Here is an 18,070-nt window from a genome sequence, read left to right as displayed (position 1 = left end):
GATATACAGCAGGTATAGCTGTACATAAACTAACATTTTATATCCCAAAATATAGTATATTTTAGAGAGTACCATTTACTAGGTAAATATATCCTTGAATTCTTTGATACTTTTATGCTTCCTGTTACTATTCATGTATCAGCTATGGATATTGTGAGGTAAGAAGGTTGTAATTAGAACTGTTATGTTTATGACAAAGAGGCTAACAGGAGACTTGGAACCATGTTAGATATAACCAAATATAAAAACGTTGGTGATAGATTGGAGATAGTAAAACTTGGTTTGTTCAACATATTAAAACTAATTTTTAGTCAGGTATACTATTGTTTGTCATATGAGATCTTTCTGAAGTGTATGCTTTTGTTTTACGTGTTGCAGCATTTTTCTAGGGAGAGGAGGTTATTAAACAAGGTAAAAATATAAATTAGAATTCAGAGAGGTGATTGATTATATAGGAAAATTTGATGTATTTTATTTGAGGGGACATATGTTTTAGGAGTATTTTTTTCTAAAAAGCGGCTCTGTATTACAAATCCTTATTGCAGATTTCCGTTTTCTTTTTTTTTTTTTTTTTTTTAATTTTAATAGGCTTTAAGTGGTAGGTTATTCTGTGTTCTGAAAGTATTAGTCGTTTTTATTTGGAGGAACTTTTCCCTCTGTTAAATTGCAGGATTATCATATAAACAGACAAAATCTGGGTTCAGTGATTGTTTAAAATATGTTTTAGATCTTTATAAATTGTTTCTAGTATCTCATATTTTGGCTCTAGCATAAATTCAAAATACTATATTTGATGAATGGGTTTGACCTTCAAGTTACATCTTAATGATCTTGGATCACATTGGATTTAAAATTTCAGATAAATATGTGTTTTTGTTTTTGTTAATAGCCTGGATCTAAAAAGTCAGCAAATGGAACAGATGATAAATCCAGCTGTAAGGAATCAAAAACAGGAAATCTGGATCCATTATCTTGCATAAGTAAGCTTCCCAAATCTGCTGCAGATAAATCCGCAACTTTTAATATGAATAAAATTCCCCACCCCTTTCTTTTAAACAGAGATTAATTAACTTCTTTTTATTTAGTCTTATGTTAAAATGTGCGCTTTATTAATCATAGGCACTGCAGATCTTCATAAAATGTATCCTACACCACCATCGTTGGAACAGCATATTATGGGATTTTCCCCAATGAATATGAGTAATAAAGAATATGGTAGTATGGATATAACACCTGGAGGAACTGTTCTAGAAGGAAATAGTTCTACTGTTGGAACACAGTTCAAAATTGAGGTTGATGAAGGATTCTGTAGCCCAAAACCTTCTGAAATTAAAGTAAGTATTTTATATTTCTGGAAAAATAATTCACTTCCAATATTTTCTTATAGATTTAGTTAGTTTGTTGCTATATTAAAAAATCTGTCATGATTCTCATTTTGTAATTAACAAATTTGAAGGCTGAATAGTGGTGAAACTACAGAGAATGCATTTAAGAATACTTGGGCTGCTTCCATAGTTTGGCTGTTGTAAATAATGCTGCTATAAACAGGGGTGCATGTATCCCTTTGATTAGTGTTTTTGTAATTTTTGAGTAAATACCCAGTAGTGTGATTATTGGACTGTAGGGTAGTTCTGTTTTAAACTTTTTTAGGAACCACCACTGTTTTCCACAGTGGCTGCATCAGTTTGCGTTCCCACCAACATTGTAAGAGAGTTCCTTTTCCTTCACATCCTCTCCAATACCTGTTTCTTGTGTTTTTTATTTTAGCCATTCTTACAGGTGTGAGGTGATATCTCATCATAAGGGTTTTTTGTTTTTGTTTTTGTTTTCTTGTAAGTGAACTCCATACCATACATTGGGCTTGAACTCACAACCCTGAGATCAAGAGTTGCATGCTCTACCAACTGAGGCAGCCAGACTCCCCTCTCATTGTAGTTTTGATTTGCATAGCCATGATGATGAGCGATATTGAACAGATGAATGGATAGAAGATACACACACATAGGAATATTATTTAGCCATAAAAAAGAATTCGGTCTTGTTATTTGCAGTGACCTTGATGGAGCTAGAGCTACCATAAAATTGCACTCCTATGTGGAACTTACGAAACAAAGCAAATAAGCAAAGGGGAAAAAAAAGACAAACTAGGAAACACTCTTAACTATAAAGAACAAAAACTGATAATTATCAGAGGAGTTAGGTGATAAACACTAGGTGATTTATGGAGTTGTTGAATCACTATATCGTACACCTGAAACTAATATGACACTGTATGTTAATTTTACTGGAAATAAAATAAAAAGAATGCATTAAAGAATAGAATAATAGGCACCTGGGTGGCTCAGTCAGTTAAGCATCTGGCCCTTGATTTTCACTCAGGTCATCTCTCTGTTCGTGAGATTGAGCCTCGCATCCGTCTCTGTGCTGATAGTGTGGAGCCTGCTTGGGGTTCTCTCTCCCTCTTTCTCTGTCCTTTCTCTGTCCTTTCTCCCTCTTTCTCTGTCATGTGTGTGCGTGCTCTCCCTCTCTCTCTAAATAAATAAATGAACTTAAAAAAAAAAAAAGAATAGAATTATATTTACATTTTATTATTTTGTTTAAAGAGACAGGAAAAGAGACTAGATAGAGACAGTTTAGCTTTTTTCCCTTGGAAGATAAGATGGTGAAAGTCATGGTTTTTGTATTGTAGGATTTTTCGTATGTCTATAAGCCTGAAAATTGTCAAGTTCTGGTGGGGTGTTCCATGTTTGCACCTCTAAAAAGTCTCCCAAGCCAATGTCTGCCTCCTATCAAATTGCCAGAAGAGTGTATTTACCGTCAGAGTTGGACTGTTGGAAAATTGGAATTGCTTTCCTCAGGGCCTGCAGTGCCATTCATCAAAGAGGGGTATGATATAGATTTATGTTACTGGTATACTACAGATGTGCTTATATAGCTTTAATTTTTTTTCATAGAGGTGCCTGCTTTGCTAGTATTTAGAAAAAAGATGCTGGGTTTTAAAGATTCTAAGATCTAAGATTATTTTTTGATCAATAAATTATAATGGTATTAGTTGGGTGTGGATAAATTGTTGGAAAATTTAAGTATTATTACTCATTGATTACTTGCTTTCATTTTTTTTTTTTTTTTTGTTTTTTGATTGTCTTCAGAAGCACTGTTTATTTTGCTCTAAAATTCTAAATGCCATTTGTGTATTTGCCATATCACATACTTTTCATATTTTAGTATCTGAAATTGGGGTGTCTTATGACATCTTTAAATGGCCATTGTCCCTTATTGCATGTAAACATCTCTGAAATTAGAAGTTTTTTTTGTTTTGTTTTTAACAGTGGCATCTTAGGATCAATGAAATATGGTTATTTGTAGTATAAGAACTATAGATAGTAAAGGTGGATGTTTAGGTGTGGATAAGTGTAAACAGATTTTATTTACAATTTGGAGCTAGTTGGTTGGTCCACAGTCCACAACAGTCACCTAGAGTGGATTTATTAACCAGAAATACAGTTTAATTCTACTTGTAATTTTTGCAGTAATTGTACTTTCATAATTATCAGTGTTACTGAAAAATACTGGACATTTTTTGTTCTGTTTCATATCACTAATATGTTCCTTTATGTGTTTAATTTTCTTTCACCTTGGTAACACTAGCGATGGAAGTACTATTGATCAAGAATATGGTCCTGCTTATACACCTCAGACTCATACTTCTTTTGGGATGCCTCCTAGCAGTGCACCTCCTAGTAACAGTGGAGCAGGAATTCTTCCTTCTCCATCTACACCTAGGTTTCCAACTCCAAGGACTCCAAGGACTCCAAGGACTCCTCGAGCTGGTGGACCTGCTAGTGCTCAAGGTTCAGTCAAATATGAAAATTCAGATTTGTATTCACCAGCTTCCACGCCATCCACATGCAGACCCCTTAACTCTGTTGAACCTGCAACTGTTCCTTCCATCCCTGAAGCACACAGTCTTTATGTAAACCTCATTCTTTCAGAATCAGTTATGAATTTGTTTAAAGACTGTAACTTTGATAGTTGCTGTATCTGTGTCTGCAATATGAATATCAAGGGTGCCGATGTTGGAGTTTACATTCCAGATCCAATGCAGGAAGCACAGTATAGGTGTACCTGTGGCTTCAGTGCTGTCATGAACAGAAAATTTGGAAACAATTCAGGATTATTTCTTGAAGATGAACTAGACATCATAGGACGCAACACAGAATGTGGCAAAGAAGCAGAAAAACGTTTTGAAGCTCTCAGGGCTACTTCTGCTGAACATGTTAATGGAGGACTAAAGGAATCTGAAAAATTCCCTGATGAGTTGATATTATTGCTACAAGATCAGTGCACTAATTTATTTTCACCCTTTGGAGCAGCAGACCAAGATCCTTTTCCTAGAATTGGTGTAATTAGTAATTGGGTACGTGTTGAAGAGCGGGACTGTTGCAATGACTGCTACCTTGCATTAGAACATGGGCGTCAGTTCATGGATAACATGTCAGGAGGGAAAGTTGATGAAGCACTTGTGAAAAGTTCATGCTTACACCCCTGGTCCAAAAGAAATGGTAAGTATGCTAATGGAATAATTTTTGTTTATTTTCCTTTAATTGTAGGACTTTGCCTTTCTTTCTGAGGATAAAGTATTAAAGGCAGTTTTCCATGTAGCTAATAGAGACACTAAAATTTGGACTGAAAACTCCTTTAAGGATGACATTTTTAAAGGGAGAAGTTCCTAGCAGTTTAGTTTAATTTCACCAATAAAAGTATGGCTCTTGTAAATCTGTAATTATGTACTTATGTGGGAGTATAAAGGGTACTTTGTAGATGTTAATTAACAGAAAATTGCTAGTTGTCTGCTTTATTCAACATTCTTTCAATCATTAAATATTTACTGAGCACCTGATATGTGCCACACACTGTTCCTTTATAAAAGTGCAGCATTAAATGAAACAAACTTAGTTCCTGCCTTTTTTGAGCCTATAATTTAGTGTAGAACATATAAACAAACGAAAAAAAAAAGTAATTATATAATGATAGTGATAAATGGCTTTGAAGAAAAAGCAAGTGGAAAGGAGTGGAAAAAGACAGGAGGACACTATTTTATTTATTTGGGTAAGTACTTCATGATTTATTTTAATTAATTAAAGTGAGCTCTATACCCAGTGTGGGGCTTAAACTCACATCCCAAGATCAAGAGTCACATGCTCTACTGACTGAGCCAGCCAGGTGCCCCAGGTGTGTATGGTTATTTTAGATGTATGGTTAGGAAAAATATTACCGAGGGACAGCATTTGAGCAAAGTCCTACATAAAGTGAGGGAATGGAGCTATGTGGATAACTAAGGGAAGAGTGTTTCAGGTAGTGCAAAGACCCAGAGGGAGTAGTATGGTTAATATGTTTGAGGAACAGTAAGGAGACATTGTTGCTGGAATGAATTGGGTGATGGGGAGATTGGTCAGACATGAATCTAGGAGCTAGCCAAAAACGAAAATCATGTAGGGGTCTTAGGGACTGTGTAAAACCTTTATAGTTTATTCTAAGACTGATGGGAAGCTATAGGTCAGTTTTGAGCAGAGAAATAACATGGTCTTTTTTCTGTCTATTTTTTTTAAAAGATCATTCTGGCTATTATGTGTTGTGAAGGTAAGAATAGAAGTAGATAGAATAGTTAGGAAGCATTTAGAAAGATGGTGTAAGATGATGGTAACTTAGACAAGATTGGAAGCGATGGAGATAAAAGTAGTAGGTTCTAGGTATATTTGGGAAGTAGAACCTATAGGATTTGCTGATACATACAAGATATGATGAGGCATCAAGGATAGCTTGAGCAGCAGGATGAATGATGGTTCTAATTATAGAGGAGGGAAACACTGGGAGAGGAGGTCAAGTACATATGTGGAGACAACAGTTTTAAATTCACAGGAGTGGTTGGGTCTGGAGATTAAAATTTTCTAGTGTAAGTTATCAGTGTTAAAATCTATGGAGCTGGATTTAACAACATAGAGAAGGATGGAACTGACATTTAGAGATGGAGAAGGGAAGGATCCAGGATTGGAAACCAAGGAAGTGGGAGGAAAACCAAGAGAGTAGGGTGTCCTAGAAGTCAAATAGGTACAATAAATGTTTGAAGAAGGAGAAAATGATCATCAGCATCAAATAATGTTCTACAAGGTACAACATCAAATACTAGCTGTGTAGAGTTTTAAGGATCTAGGGGCACCTGGGTAGCTCGATTGGTTAAGTGTCTGACTCTTGATCTCAGCTCAGGTCATGATCTCAAGATTTGTGAGTTCAAGACCCACACCAGGTTCTGTGCTAATGGTGTGGAACCTGCTTTTAAGATTTTGTCTCTCCTTCTCTCTGCCCCTTCCCTGCTTGTGCGCGCACACTCTCCCTCTCTCTCTTTCTCTCTCTCAAAATAAACAAACTCAAAAAAACTAAAAAAAAAAAAAAAAGAAAAAAGAAAAGAAAAGCTAATGATTTAATCCATATTACATGCTTGGTACAGTGCTTGGAATATAGTACTGAATTAATTTAAGTTGCCATTATTATTATTAAAATAGATACTTAAAAAATTTTTTTTTAAGTTTTTATTTATTTATTTTGAGAGACAGAGCACAGGTGGGGGGAGCAGAGAGAGAGAGGAAGAATCCCAATCAGGATCCACACTGTCAATGCAGTGCGTGATGCAGGGCTTGAACTCACAAATGGTGAGATTATGACCTGAGCTGAAATCAAGAGTCAGATGCTTAACCAACTGGGCCAGCCACCCAGGTGCCCCTGGATATTTTTCTTTCAGGCACAACCAACCAACCAACCAACCTACAGTTTTTTCAAAAGTTTATTTATTTATTTTGAGAGAGTGGGGAGCAGGGAGTGGCAGAAGGAAAGAGAATCCCAAGCAGGCTCCTCACTGTCAGCATGGAGCCTCCAGTGGTGGGGCTCAAACTCACAAACTGTGAGATCATACCTGAGCTGAAATCAAGAGTCAAGACGCTTAAACTGATTGAGCCACCCAGGCACCCCAACAGTTTTTATTTTTTTTTAATGTTTATTTACTTTTTTCGAGACAGAGCATGAGTGGGGGAGGAGCAGAAAGAGAGGGAGACACAGAATCTGAAGCAGGCTCCAGGCTCTGAGCTGTCAACACAGAGCCCGAAGTGGGGCTCAAACCCATGAACCGTGAGATCATGACCTGAGCCCAAGTTGGACACTTAACCGACTGAGCCACCCAGGCGCCCCCCAACAGTTTTTAAAATATGTCTCAGTATACCACTAACTTTTCTAATTTTTGACTGTTATACAGAAAATTTGCCTCCTTCAAAATGTGGTTTTTGGTAAGGATCTTTTCTAAGGTGGTATATGCCGTATAATAACTTCTCTATTTGGTCCATGAGTCATTTGCTAATTCAGTCATCTTTTTGACACGTGCAAAACAATGTGGTTAGCATTCTGGGAGATACGATGAATCTCCTACACTCATTCATTCATTCATTTGTTTATTAATAATTTCATCTTATTTAAAAAATTTTAATGTTTATTTTTTAGACAGAGTATGACCAGGGGGAGGGGCAGGAAGAGGGAGACTTAGAATTCGAAGCAGTCTCCAGGCTCCACGCTGTCAGCACAGAGCCTGACACGGGGCTTGAACTTATGAACTGCGAGATCATGACCCGAGCCGAAGTCAGACCTCGGCTTAAGTCGCTTAACCGACTGAGCTATCCAGGCACCCCAGGATAGTGGTTAATTTTAAAAAGCTGAGGGAGGGATAGGATAGAGAGAAGAACTTTGGTGATGTTCTAGTTCTTGGGTCATGAGATCATAGTTGTTCATAATATTATTAAAATTTATGATATAAGATAGGAGGGCAATACATGGACCAGTGGTTAATATTTTGTTCATGACATAATTTGATGATTCATCAAACTCATTGTACTCAAGGACCAAGTTGAAAAAGGTATAAGTGAATGTTGTAGATGTTCAAAAAAAGGGCAGGATTGTTTTCAGCTGTAGGTGATAGTTAAGAATATAGGCTGTGGAGGCATTGTGGTGATCATTTTACAACATATGCAAACATTAAATCATTACATTGTACACTAGAAACTAATGTTATGTCAATTTTACCTCTAATAAAAAATAAAAAAAGAACTTAGGCCAGATGCACCTCAAAAAAAAGAACCAACTTATTTTCCAAATAATAGAAAATATTGAGTCTTAATATTTTTTGTGTAACAGTAGACATTAATGTAAACCGAAACTTTACAACCATAAAGATAAATTTCATCCTAAGAACTTGTGTTAAGCTAATTGAAAATAAGCGTGCCTGGCTGGCTCAATTGGAAGGGCATGCCACTCTTGATCTCAGAGTCATGAGTTTGAGCCCCACATTGGGTGTAGAGATTACGTAAATAAATAAATAATTTTTAAGAATAATTTAAAACAAAAAGAGCAATGCCTTTTTATACATTTCGGTATAAAACAGTGCTTTAAAACCTAAATGTGTAATATTTATTGGAATGCTTTCATTAAACTACAGTAGCATCATGAAAGGAAAAGTCCTACATTAGGTAGGACCTTTGCCCTAATTGTTTCCTCTGCCTGAGACAACTTTCCCCCACATATTTACATGGGTAACTGTCTTGTCTCCTTTAAGTCTTCTCAGATACCATTTTCTCAGTATAAAGTTGCAAACCCCTCTCCACATTCTCCATCCTGCTTGTTTTGTTTTTTTTTCCATAGAGTGCATATTACCCTCTAACATACTGTATAATTTATTATTATTATCTCCATTAAATTTACCCAATGCAAATTCTGTGTAAGTGCAAGAATTTTTGTCTGGTTTGCTTGTTGATATATCCCAAATACTTAGAACAGCGCCTGGCATATGGTAGAGGTCCAAGGGGTTAAAATATTTGTTTGAAGGAATTAAAAATCTATAAACAACAGTTTGTATATTTTATTTTTTTATGTTTATTTATTTATTTTGAGAGAGAGAAAGTACAAGTGGGAGAGGGCCAGAGAGAGGGGGGGAAGAGAGAGAATCTCAAGCAGGCTCCACACTGTCAGTGCAGAGCTCAACTGTCAGCATAGGGCTCGAACTCGCGAACTGCGAGATCATGACCTGATCAGAAATCAAGAGTGGGACGCTTAACCAAAAGAGCCATCTAGGCACCCCAGCAGTTTGTGTATCTTAATGGTAATGTTAATTTTTTTTTTCAACATCCAAAAAGCTTTGTTCTAATTTTTTAAAAAATGCATACTTGCTGAAAAGAAAGGATCTAGACAATGAAAAAACCGAGAAGTAAAAATTACCCATATTTCTGCCCATCCTCACCATTACAAAACTCCAAGATAACTCTGATTTCAACAGCTTTATTGACTGCCATACCATACAATTCTCTCATTTATAAGTGTACAGATGGTTGAATGGTTTTTACTGCAGGCATGCTTCGGAAACATTGTGCATCTGGTTCCAGACTACCACAGTAAGGTGAATATCACAGTAAAGTGAGTCAAATGAATATTTTGGTTCCCCAGTGCACATAAAGGTTACATTTACACTACATTGTAGTCTTATTAAATGTGCAGCAGCATTATGTCTAAAAAATGTATAACCTTAATTTTAAAATACTACATTGCTAAAAAATGCTAATAACCATTATCTGAGCTTACAGCAAGTCATAAATCTTTTTGCTGGTTGCCTCATTGTTGATGGCTGCTGACTGAGAGGATGGTGGTTGCTGAAGACTGAGAGGTAGCTGTGGCAATTTCTTAAAATGAGAACAACAGTGAGATTTGCCACATTGATTGAGTCTTCTTTCATAAACAGTTTCTCTGTAGTAGGAGGTGCTGTTTGATAGCACTTTACCCACAGTGGAACCTTCAGAATTGGAGTCAATCCTCTCAAATTCTGCTGCTACTTTACCAACAAAGTATGTATGTATGTGTGTGTGTGTGTGTATATATATATATATATATATATATATATATATATATACACATATATATGTATATATATATATATATTTAGAATATGTAATATTCTAAATCCTTTGTTGTCATTTCAACAATCTTCAAAACATCTTCACTGGAAGTAGATTCTGTCTCAAAAATAAGAAGCAACTTCTCATCCATTAAAGTTTTATCATGAGATTCAAGCAATTCAGTCACATTCTAGTTCTGTATTTCCACCTCATCTCCACTGAAGTCTTGAATCTCTCAGAGTCATCCATGAGGGTTGCAATCAGCTTTTTCCAAACTCCTGTTAATGCTGTTTTTTGACCTCTTCCCATGAATCACAAATGTTCCTAAGTGACATCTAGAGTGGTGAATCATTTCCAGAAGCTTTTCAATGACTTTGCCCAGATCCATCAAAGGAATCACTATCTATGGCAGCTACAACATTATGAAATTATTTCTTAAATAAATAAGACTTGATCCTTAATCCATGAGCCACAGAATGCATGTTGTGTTAGCAGGGATGAAAACAACATTAATCTCATTGTACTTCTCCATCAGAGCTCTTGGGTAACCAGGTGCATTGTCATTGAGCAGTCCTATTTTGAGGAGATTGGGTGTGTTCAGGGTCAAATGGCTATAGACTGAGCAGTCATATTTTGAAAGGAATCTTTTTTTCTGAGCAATAGATCTCAGCAGTGGACTTAAAATGTTCAGTAAATCATGAGGTAAACGACGTGCTATCACCCAGGCTTTGTTCATTTTATAGCTCCAGGGCAGAGAAGATTAAACATAATTCTTTTTATTTTCTTTTTTTAATTTTTAAGGGCCCTAGGATTTTCAGAATGGTAAATGAGCATTGGTTTCAACTTAATGTCACCAACCACATTAGCCCTTAACAAGAAAGACAGCAAGTCCTTTGACTTGGCATTAACTTCTCTCTAGCTATGAAAGCCCTAAATGATATCTTCTTCCAATAGAAGGTTGTTTCATCTACATTGAAAAATCTATTATTTGGGGCACCTGGGTGGCTCAGTTAAGCGTCTGACTCTTGATTTCGGCTTAGGTCATTATCTCATGGATTATGGGATCCAGCCCCATGTCAGTCTCTGTATTGACAACATGAGGCCTGCTTGGGATTCTCTCTCTCTCTCTCTCTCTCTCTCTCTCTCTCTCTCTCTCTCTCTCTCTCTCTGCCACTCCCCAACTTGCGCTTGCTCTCTAACTAACTAAATAAATAAATAAACATTAAAAGAAAAATCTATTATTTAGTGTAGCCGTCTTCATTAATTTTCTTAGCTAGATCTTCTGGATAACTTGCTGCAGGAAGTTAACTTAAACAGCCTTACTGATTCACCTTGCAGTTTGGTGTTATGGAGATGGCTTCTTTGCTTAAACTTCATGAACCAACTTCTGCTAGCTTCAGACTTTTCTTTGGCAATTTCTTCACCTCTCTTCAGCCTTCACAGAATTGAAAAAAGTTAGGGTCTTGCTCTAGATTAGGCTTGGCTTAAGGACATGTTGTGTTCTATCCAGACCACTAAAACTTTCTCCATATCAGCTAACAGACTGATTTTTTAAAATCATTTGTGTGTTCACTGGAGTAGCACTTGTAATTTTCTTCAACTTTTCCTTTGCTTTCACAATTTGGCTATTTGGTGCAAGAGGCCTAGCTTTCAGCCTGTGTGGGCTTTCAACATACCTTCCTCACTAAGTTTAATCATTTCTAGCTTTTGACTTAAAGTACAACTCTTCCATTCACTTGAATACTTAGTGGCCACTGTAAGGTTATTAATTGGTCTAATTTCAATATTGTTGTGTCACAGGGAATAAAGAGGCCCAAAGAGAGGGAGAGAGGGGGAAAAGCCAGTTGTAGGGCAGAACACACACAACATTTATTAGGTTTGTTGCCTTATGTGAGAATGGTTCGTGGTGCCCCCTAAATTTATAACAGTAACATCAAAGATCATTAATGGATCACAGATCACCATAACAAATGTAATAACAATGAAAAACTTTGAAATATTGGGAGAATTACCAAAATGTGACACAGAGACATGAAGTAAGCAAATGCTATTGGAAAAATGACACCAATAGACCTGCTCGTTGCGGGTTGCTACAAACTGTCAGTCTATTAAAAAAATGCAGTATTTGTGAAACACAGTAAAGCAAGGTGTGTATTCATGGAGTTGTATAGCCATCATCAGTCAATTTTACATTTCATCACCATGAAAAGGAACCTCATACTCATTAGAAGTTCCCTCCAAACCCTCCCTTTCCATGCCAGTCAACTATATTCTCTCTATATGAAATTTTTTTTAACATTCATTTTTTGAGAGACAGAGTGTGAGTGGGGGAGGGGCAGAGAGAGAGGGAGGACAGAATCAGAAGCAGGCTCCAGGCTCTGAGTTGTCAGCACAGAGCCTGATACGGGGCTTGAACTCATGGACCACAATGTCATGACCTGAGCTGAAGTTGGACGTTCAACCGACTGAGCCACCCAGGTGCCCCTACATTCTCTGATATAGATGTTTTAGTACATTTTGCATAAATATAATCATACTGTAGTCTTTTATGATTGATTTCTTTCACTTAGCATAGTGTTCTCAAAGATCATCCATGTAGCATGCATTAGTAGTTAATTGCTTTTTTTTTTTGAAAAAATTTTTAAAGATTTATTTGAGAGAGAGCATGAGGTGAGGGACAGAGAGAGGGAAAGAGAACGAATCCCAAAAAGGCTTTGCACTGTCAGCTTAGAGCCCAGTGGGGGCTCAAACTTACAAACCGTGAGATCATGACCTGAGCTGAAATCAGGAGTTGGGTGTTCAACCAACTGAGCCACCCAGGCTCCCCGTAATTGCTTTTTATTGCCAAATAATACTCTGTTGTATCCAGGTATACCATACTTTATTTATCCTTTCATCTGATGATGGACATTTGGAGTGTTTCTACTGTTTGGCTATTATGAATAATGCTGGTATGAACATGTGTGTACAAGTTTTTATGTGAACATGTTTTCATTACTCAATGGGTGGACTTGCTGGGTCATAGAACTCTGTTTTACCTTTTGAGGAACTGCCAGGTGTTTTCCAAAGCACCATTTTACATTCCCACCAGCAGTGTGTGGGGTTCTCCTTTCTCCACATCCTCATTAACACTTGTCATTTTGTGTCTTTTTTTATTACAGTCATTGTAGTGACTGTGAAGTATTATCTCATTGTGGCTTTGATTTGCATTTCCCTAATGACTTTTCATGTGCTTGTTGTCCATTTGTATATCTTTGGAGAATTATCTTTTTAGAACCTTTGTTCATTTTGTAATTAGACTTTTTATCCTTTCATCATTGAGTTGTAAGAGTTACTATTTTTTTAACTTTTTATTTTTGAGAGAAAGTGTGAGACGGGGAGGGGCAGAGAGAGAAGGAGACGCAGAATTCGAGGCAGGCTCCAGGCTTTGAGCTGTCAGCACAAAGCCCAATGCGGGGCTCAAACCCACAAACCACAGGATCATGACCTGAGCCGAAGTCGAATGCTTAACCAACTGAGTCACCTAGGTGCCCCTATAAGAGTTCTTTACATGTTCTGGATACATGTCCCTTGTCGGATACATGATTTGCAAATGTTTTCTCCTGTTCTCTGGGTTGTCTTTTCACTTTGTTAACAGTATGCTTTGAGATAGAAGAGTTGTTTGTTTTTTTTAAGTTAATTTATTTTAAGAGACAATCCTATGCAGGCTCCGCACTGTCATCACTGAGCCTGACATGGGACTTGAACTCACAAAACATGAGATCATGACCTGAGCTGAAACCAAGAGTTGGATGCTTAACCAACTGAGCCACCCAGGTGCCCCAAAGCAGAAACAATTTTAGCTTTAATGAAGTTCAGCATACTTACTCTCTCATTGCTTGTGCTTTGGCATCCCATCTACAAAGGCTTTTTCCTAACCCTAAGTCATGAATATATATTCCTGCGTTTTTATTTCTAAGAGTTTTATACTTGTAGCACTTATATATGGGAGTGTAATAAATTCCTAATTCACTTTTGTATTAGGTGTAAGGAAGGGGTCTAGCTTTATTCTTTTGCATGTGAATATCTACCTGTCAACAGAACCATTTGTCAATAAGATTCTTTCCCTGTTAATTTGTCTTGATGCCCTGTCAAGAATAAATTGACCATAAATGTGAGATTTCTGGGTGTTCAGTAATGTTTCTACTGATCTATGTGCTATCTTTCATGATCCCTCTTAAAAATTGTTTTATTGGGGCGCCTGGGTGGCGCAGTCGGTTAAGCATCCGACTTCAGCCAGGTCACGATCTCGCGGTCCGGGAGTTCGAGCCCCGCGTCGGGCTCTGGGCTGATGGCTCGGAGCCTGGAGCCTGTTTCCGATTCTGTGTCTCCCTCTCTCTCTGCCCCTCCCCCCGTTCATGCTCTGTCTCTCTCTGTCCCAAAAAATAAATAAATGTTGAAAAAAAAAAGAAAAAAAAATTGTTTTATACCCTTTTAATCATTGCTTTCGAAACAGGCTTCAGCTTAAACAGAGACTTGGCACTTGTCACTATATACATTTATATTCTTTTTCATGTCCGTCTCCCCCACAAGATTATAAGATCCCTCAAGATGTAAATAAGAATTAATTTACACAGTATATTTCTTGCAGCTAGCGTAATTCTTGGCCCATAGTAGGTCTTAAATAAATATACTTTCTAAAAGAATGAAAAAGTATTCAAAATACAAATTCCTGAGCTAAACCCAGGTCAGAATTTCTCAGGGTAGCTCTGCATATGTTTTTAAATTTTTTTTTTAAACGTTTATTTATTTTTGAGACAGAGACAGAGCATGAACGAGGGAGGGTCACAGAGAGAGGGAGACACAGAATCTGAAACAGGCACCAGGCTCTGAGCTGTCAGCACAGAGCCCGATGCGGGGCTCGAACTCACGGACTGCAAGATCATGACCTGAGCCGAAGTTGGATGCTTAACCGACCAAGCCACCCAGGCACCCCTCTGCATGTTTTTAAAAAGTTCCCATGTGATTATGACAAACCACCTTAGCCAATAGCAACTTTTTCTAGATTTCATTTTATGTGAATACACATTTATATTTTATACTATTTGTGTAAAATATCCTCTATGGATAGTTTTATAACTTGCTTTTGCTTTACCAGTGTGTAAGTCAGTCCATTTCAGATAGCTCTGTTGTTACTTTACTGACTACATATTCTATTGTGTATGCAGTAGTTCATTTAAGCATAATAGTTATTAAGCAGTATATTTGAAATTAAATTACTTCTAATTCATATGCTATTTAGATATAGGGAATGAAAGCAGATATAATAAATTAGGCAATAATAATAATGAACTAAAGTTAAATGACTTACTGTAAAAGTACTCAAGCATGTTTAATGCTACAACTAAACCTACTGGGGGAGCAGATTAAGTATATCAGTAACATTTAGTGATTTTTTTTTTTTTTAAAGCCTTTTGATATTTGAGAGCAACATCTTTCATACCCATTCTGATAGTGGGTCAGAAATGCAGGTCATGATAATGTGATAATCTATAAATCTGTAATCCAGGTTTACAAAATATCTGTGGATATTATAACACTTTTTGTAGTGTGAGCAAGTTATCTGTTACTGTATAAGTTCTGTATTTCAAAATTGTTACGGTTTACTTTCCAAATTAAATTTTAGTCAATGTAACTAGTCTTCTCTATCAGATTATTTTACCATAGTGGTAGTAACTAAGGTACACAATTTATAACTCATTTCACTGTGAGGTAGAGTTCTTTCTCCTAAACTACCAAAACTACCAAAATCATCCAAAACAAATGCAAAAAGGAAGAAATTTTTTGATTAATTTATAAATTGGTTAGTGAGCTAATGATTAACTTTTTTGTGGAGATGAGTTACAAGAACTTTCATTACGTCTGTTCATTGGTAAGGATCTAGAAGAACCATTTCTACAGATCATTTGAGATCAAAACTAATACAGTTTTCTGCACAAACAGATGCTTAATCTTGATGATGAAAGTTGAACTTTTTTCATGTGTTTGTTTTTTTAAGATTTTATTTCTTGGGTGCCTGGGTGGCTCAGTCGACTAAGTGTCTGACTTCAGCTTAGGTCATGATCTCACGACCTGTGGGGTTGAGCCCTGTGTCAGCCCTGTGTCAGGCTCTGTGCTGACAGCTCAGAGCCTGGAACCTACTCAGGATTCGGTGTGTCTCTATTTTTCTGCCCCTCCCCTCCTCTCAAAAATAAACAAACATTAAAAAAAAAAAAGTTCTTTGTGTTGGCAATAGTAATTCTTATTTTTTTTCTTTTTTAATGGTTGTAGATGTGAGTATGCAGTGCTCACAGGATATACTTCGAATGCTCCTATCTCTTCAGCCAGTTCTTCAGGATGCTATTCAGAAAAAAAGAACAGTAAGGCCTTGGGGAGTTCAAGGTCCTCTTACTTGGCAACAATTTCATAAAATGGCTGGCCGAGGCTCTTATGGTAAGTAATTTATAGTAATGTGTATTGACTGGTTTTATTTTAGTCCTCCATTTTTGTGCCTAACTTAGAATAAGCACATTCGTCTTTTTAAAATATTTTTGTAGCATGTGCTTGGCTTAATGCCAGTGTGGTCAGTCCTAACCTTTGTTTGAACATTTCCAACATTCAGTTTACTGGGTTCTCCAACCCCTCTTCAGAAAGAACAGCCTCACCTAGATCTATTTATACAGGCTAGACTGACCAGTGAGATTTTATGAAATCTAAGATTTTTCAAAGAAAGAATCATACTGCCAAAATTTTTTTTTTTTTCCAACGTTTGTTTATTTTTGGGACAGAGAGAGACAGAGCGTGAACGGGGGAGGGGCAGAGAGAGAGGGAGACACAGAATCGGAAACAGGCTCCAGGCTCTGAGCCATCAGCCCAGAGCCTGACGTGGGGTTCAAACTCACAGACCGCGAGATCGTGACCTGGCTGAAGTCGGACACTTAACCGACTGCACCACCCAGGCGCCCCCGCCAAAATTTTTTAAAATGAACATTGCTTTCGTTGCAAATTATCATTTTACAAAATTGAATGAAAAATGGGGCAAATGGAGGGGATAATAGTAGTGATAAAAGACCCCGAGTTCTTCATTTGCACAAAAGGGGGGAAACGAGAAGAAATTTGCTGGTTGTAGGAGTAGCAAAGGAATACTCAATGTGGTACACAGAGGCACCTGGCTGGCTCAATAGGTGAAGCATGTGGCTCTTGATCTCGGGGTGTGAGTTCAGGTCCCACATTGGGTATAGAGATTACTTAAAAATCTTTAAAAAACATATATATATGTATATGTATATGGTACACAGTAGATTTATGGTCATCTGTAAAGAAAGAGAACGTTCAAAATACTTGAATTATTGGGGTGCCTGGGTGCTTCATTTGGTTAAGCGTCCTACTCTTGGTTTTGGGTCAGGTCATGATCTTGCAGTTTCGTGAGTTTGAGCCCCACGTCAGGCTCTACGCTGTCCGCTCGAAGCCTGCTTGACATTCTCTCCCTCCCTCTCTCTCTCTGCTCCTCCCCGACTTGCGTGGTCTCTGTCTCTCTCCCAAAATAAATAAATAAACTTAAAAAAAAAAATACTTGAACTATCTATTGAAGATTGTCTCTGAAAGGTGGGAGTAATTGGAGCTTTTAAAATATATTTGGAGGCACCTGGGTGCCTCAGTTAAGTGTCCCAACTGTTGATTTCGGCTCAGGTCATGATCTCATGGTTGGTGGGATCAAGTGCCACATTGGACTCCGGACTGAGTGTGGAGCCTGCTTGGGATATTCTCTCCCTGTCTCTCTCTGGCTCTCTCTCTCTGGCTCGCTCTCTCTCGCTCTCTCTGCTTCTCCTTTATTTACGCACGCTCTCTCTCTCTGTCTCTCTCTCAAAATAAAATTTAAAACTGAGGTTAATGTTAGTATCTGCCTCATGGTTTTTGTGTGGATTAAAAGAGTTAATATATGTAAAGATCTTTGAACAGTATCTAGCACATAGTAAATGTTATTAACTGTTCACCATTTTAATTTGCCTTCTCTTAATGAGATTGAGATCTTTTTATGTATATTTGTTTTTGTGGATTTTGTTCATATCCTT

At 37.2% G+C, this 18,070-nt stretch overlaps 1 protein-coding gene across 1 annotated transcript in view; it reads left to right on the top strand.

Moving 5' to 3' along the window:
• Nucleotides 1-18,070, top strand: part of MED13 (mediator complex subunit 13) — a 110,663-nt gene that overhangs the window by 68,681 nt on the left and 23,912 nt on the right. The window contains exons 13-17 of the mRNA XM_030297000.1: nucleotides 890-980; nucleotides 1,120-1,334; nucleotides 2,690-2,886; nucleotides 3,649-4,562; nucleotides 16,290-16,451. Coding sequence (XP_030152860.1) covers nucleotides 890-980; nucleotides 1,120-1,334; nucleotides 2,690-2,886; nucleotides 3,649-4,562; nucleotides 16,290-16,451 — 1,579 coding nt within the window. The remainder of the gene's footprint in view (nucleotides 1-889; nucleotides 981-1,119; nucleotides 1,335-2,689; nucleotides 2,887-3,648; nucleotides 4,563-16,289; nucleotides 16,452-18,070) is intronic.

This window comes from Lynx canadensis, chromosome E1 (genome assembly GCF_007474595.2).
Source record: "Lynx canadensis isolate LIC74 chromosome E1, mLynCan4.pri.v2, whole genome shotgun sequence".
NCBI classification, from domain to species: Eukaryota; Metazoa; Chordata; class Mammalia; order Carnivora; family Felidae; genus Lynx; species Lynx canadensis.
This window is presented reverse-complemented; position numbering and strand designations above follow the sequence as displayed.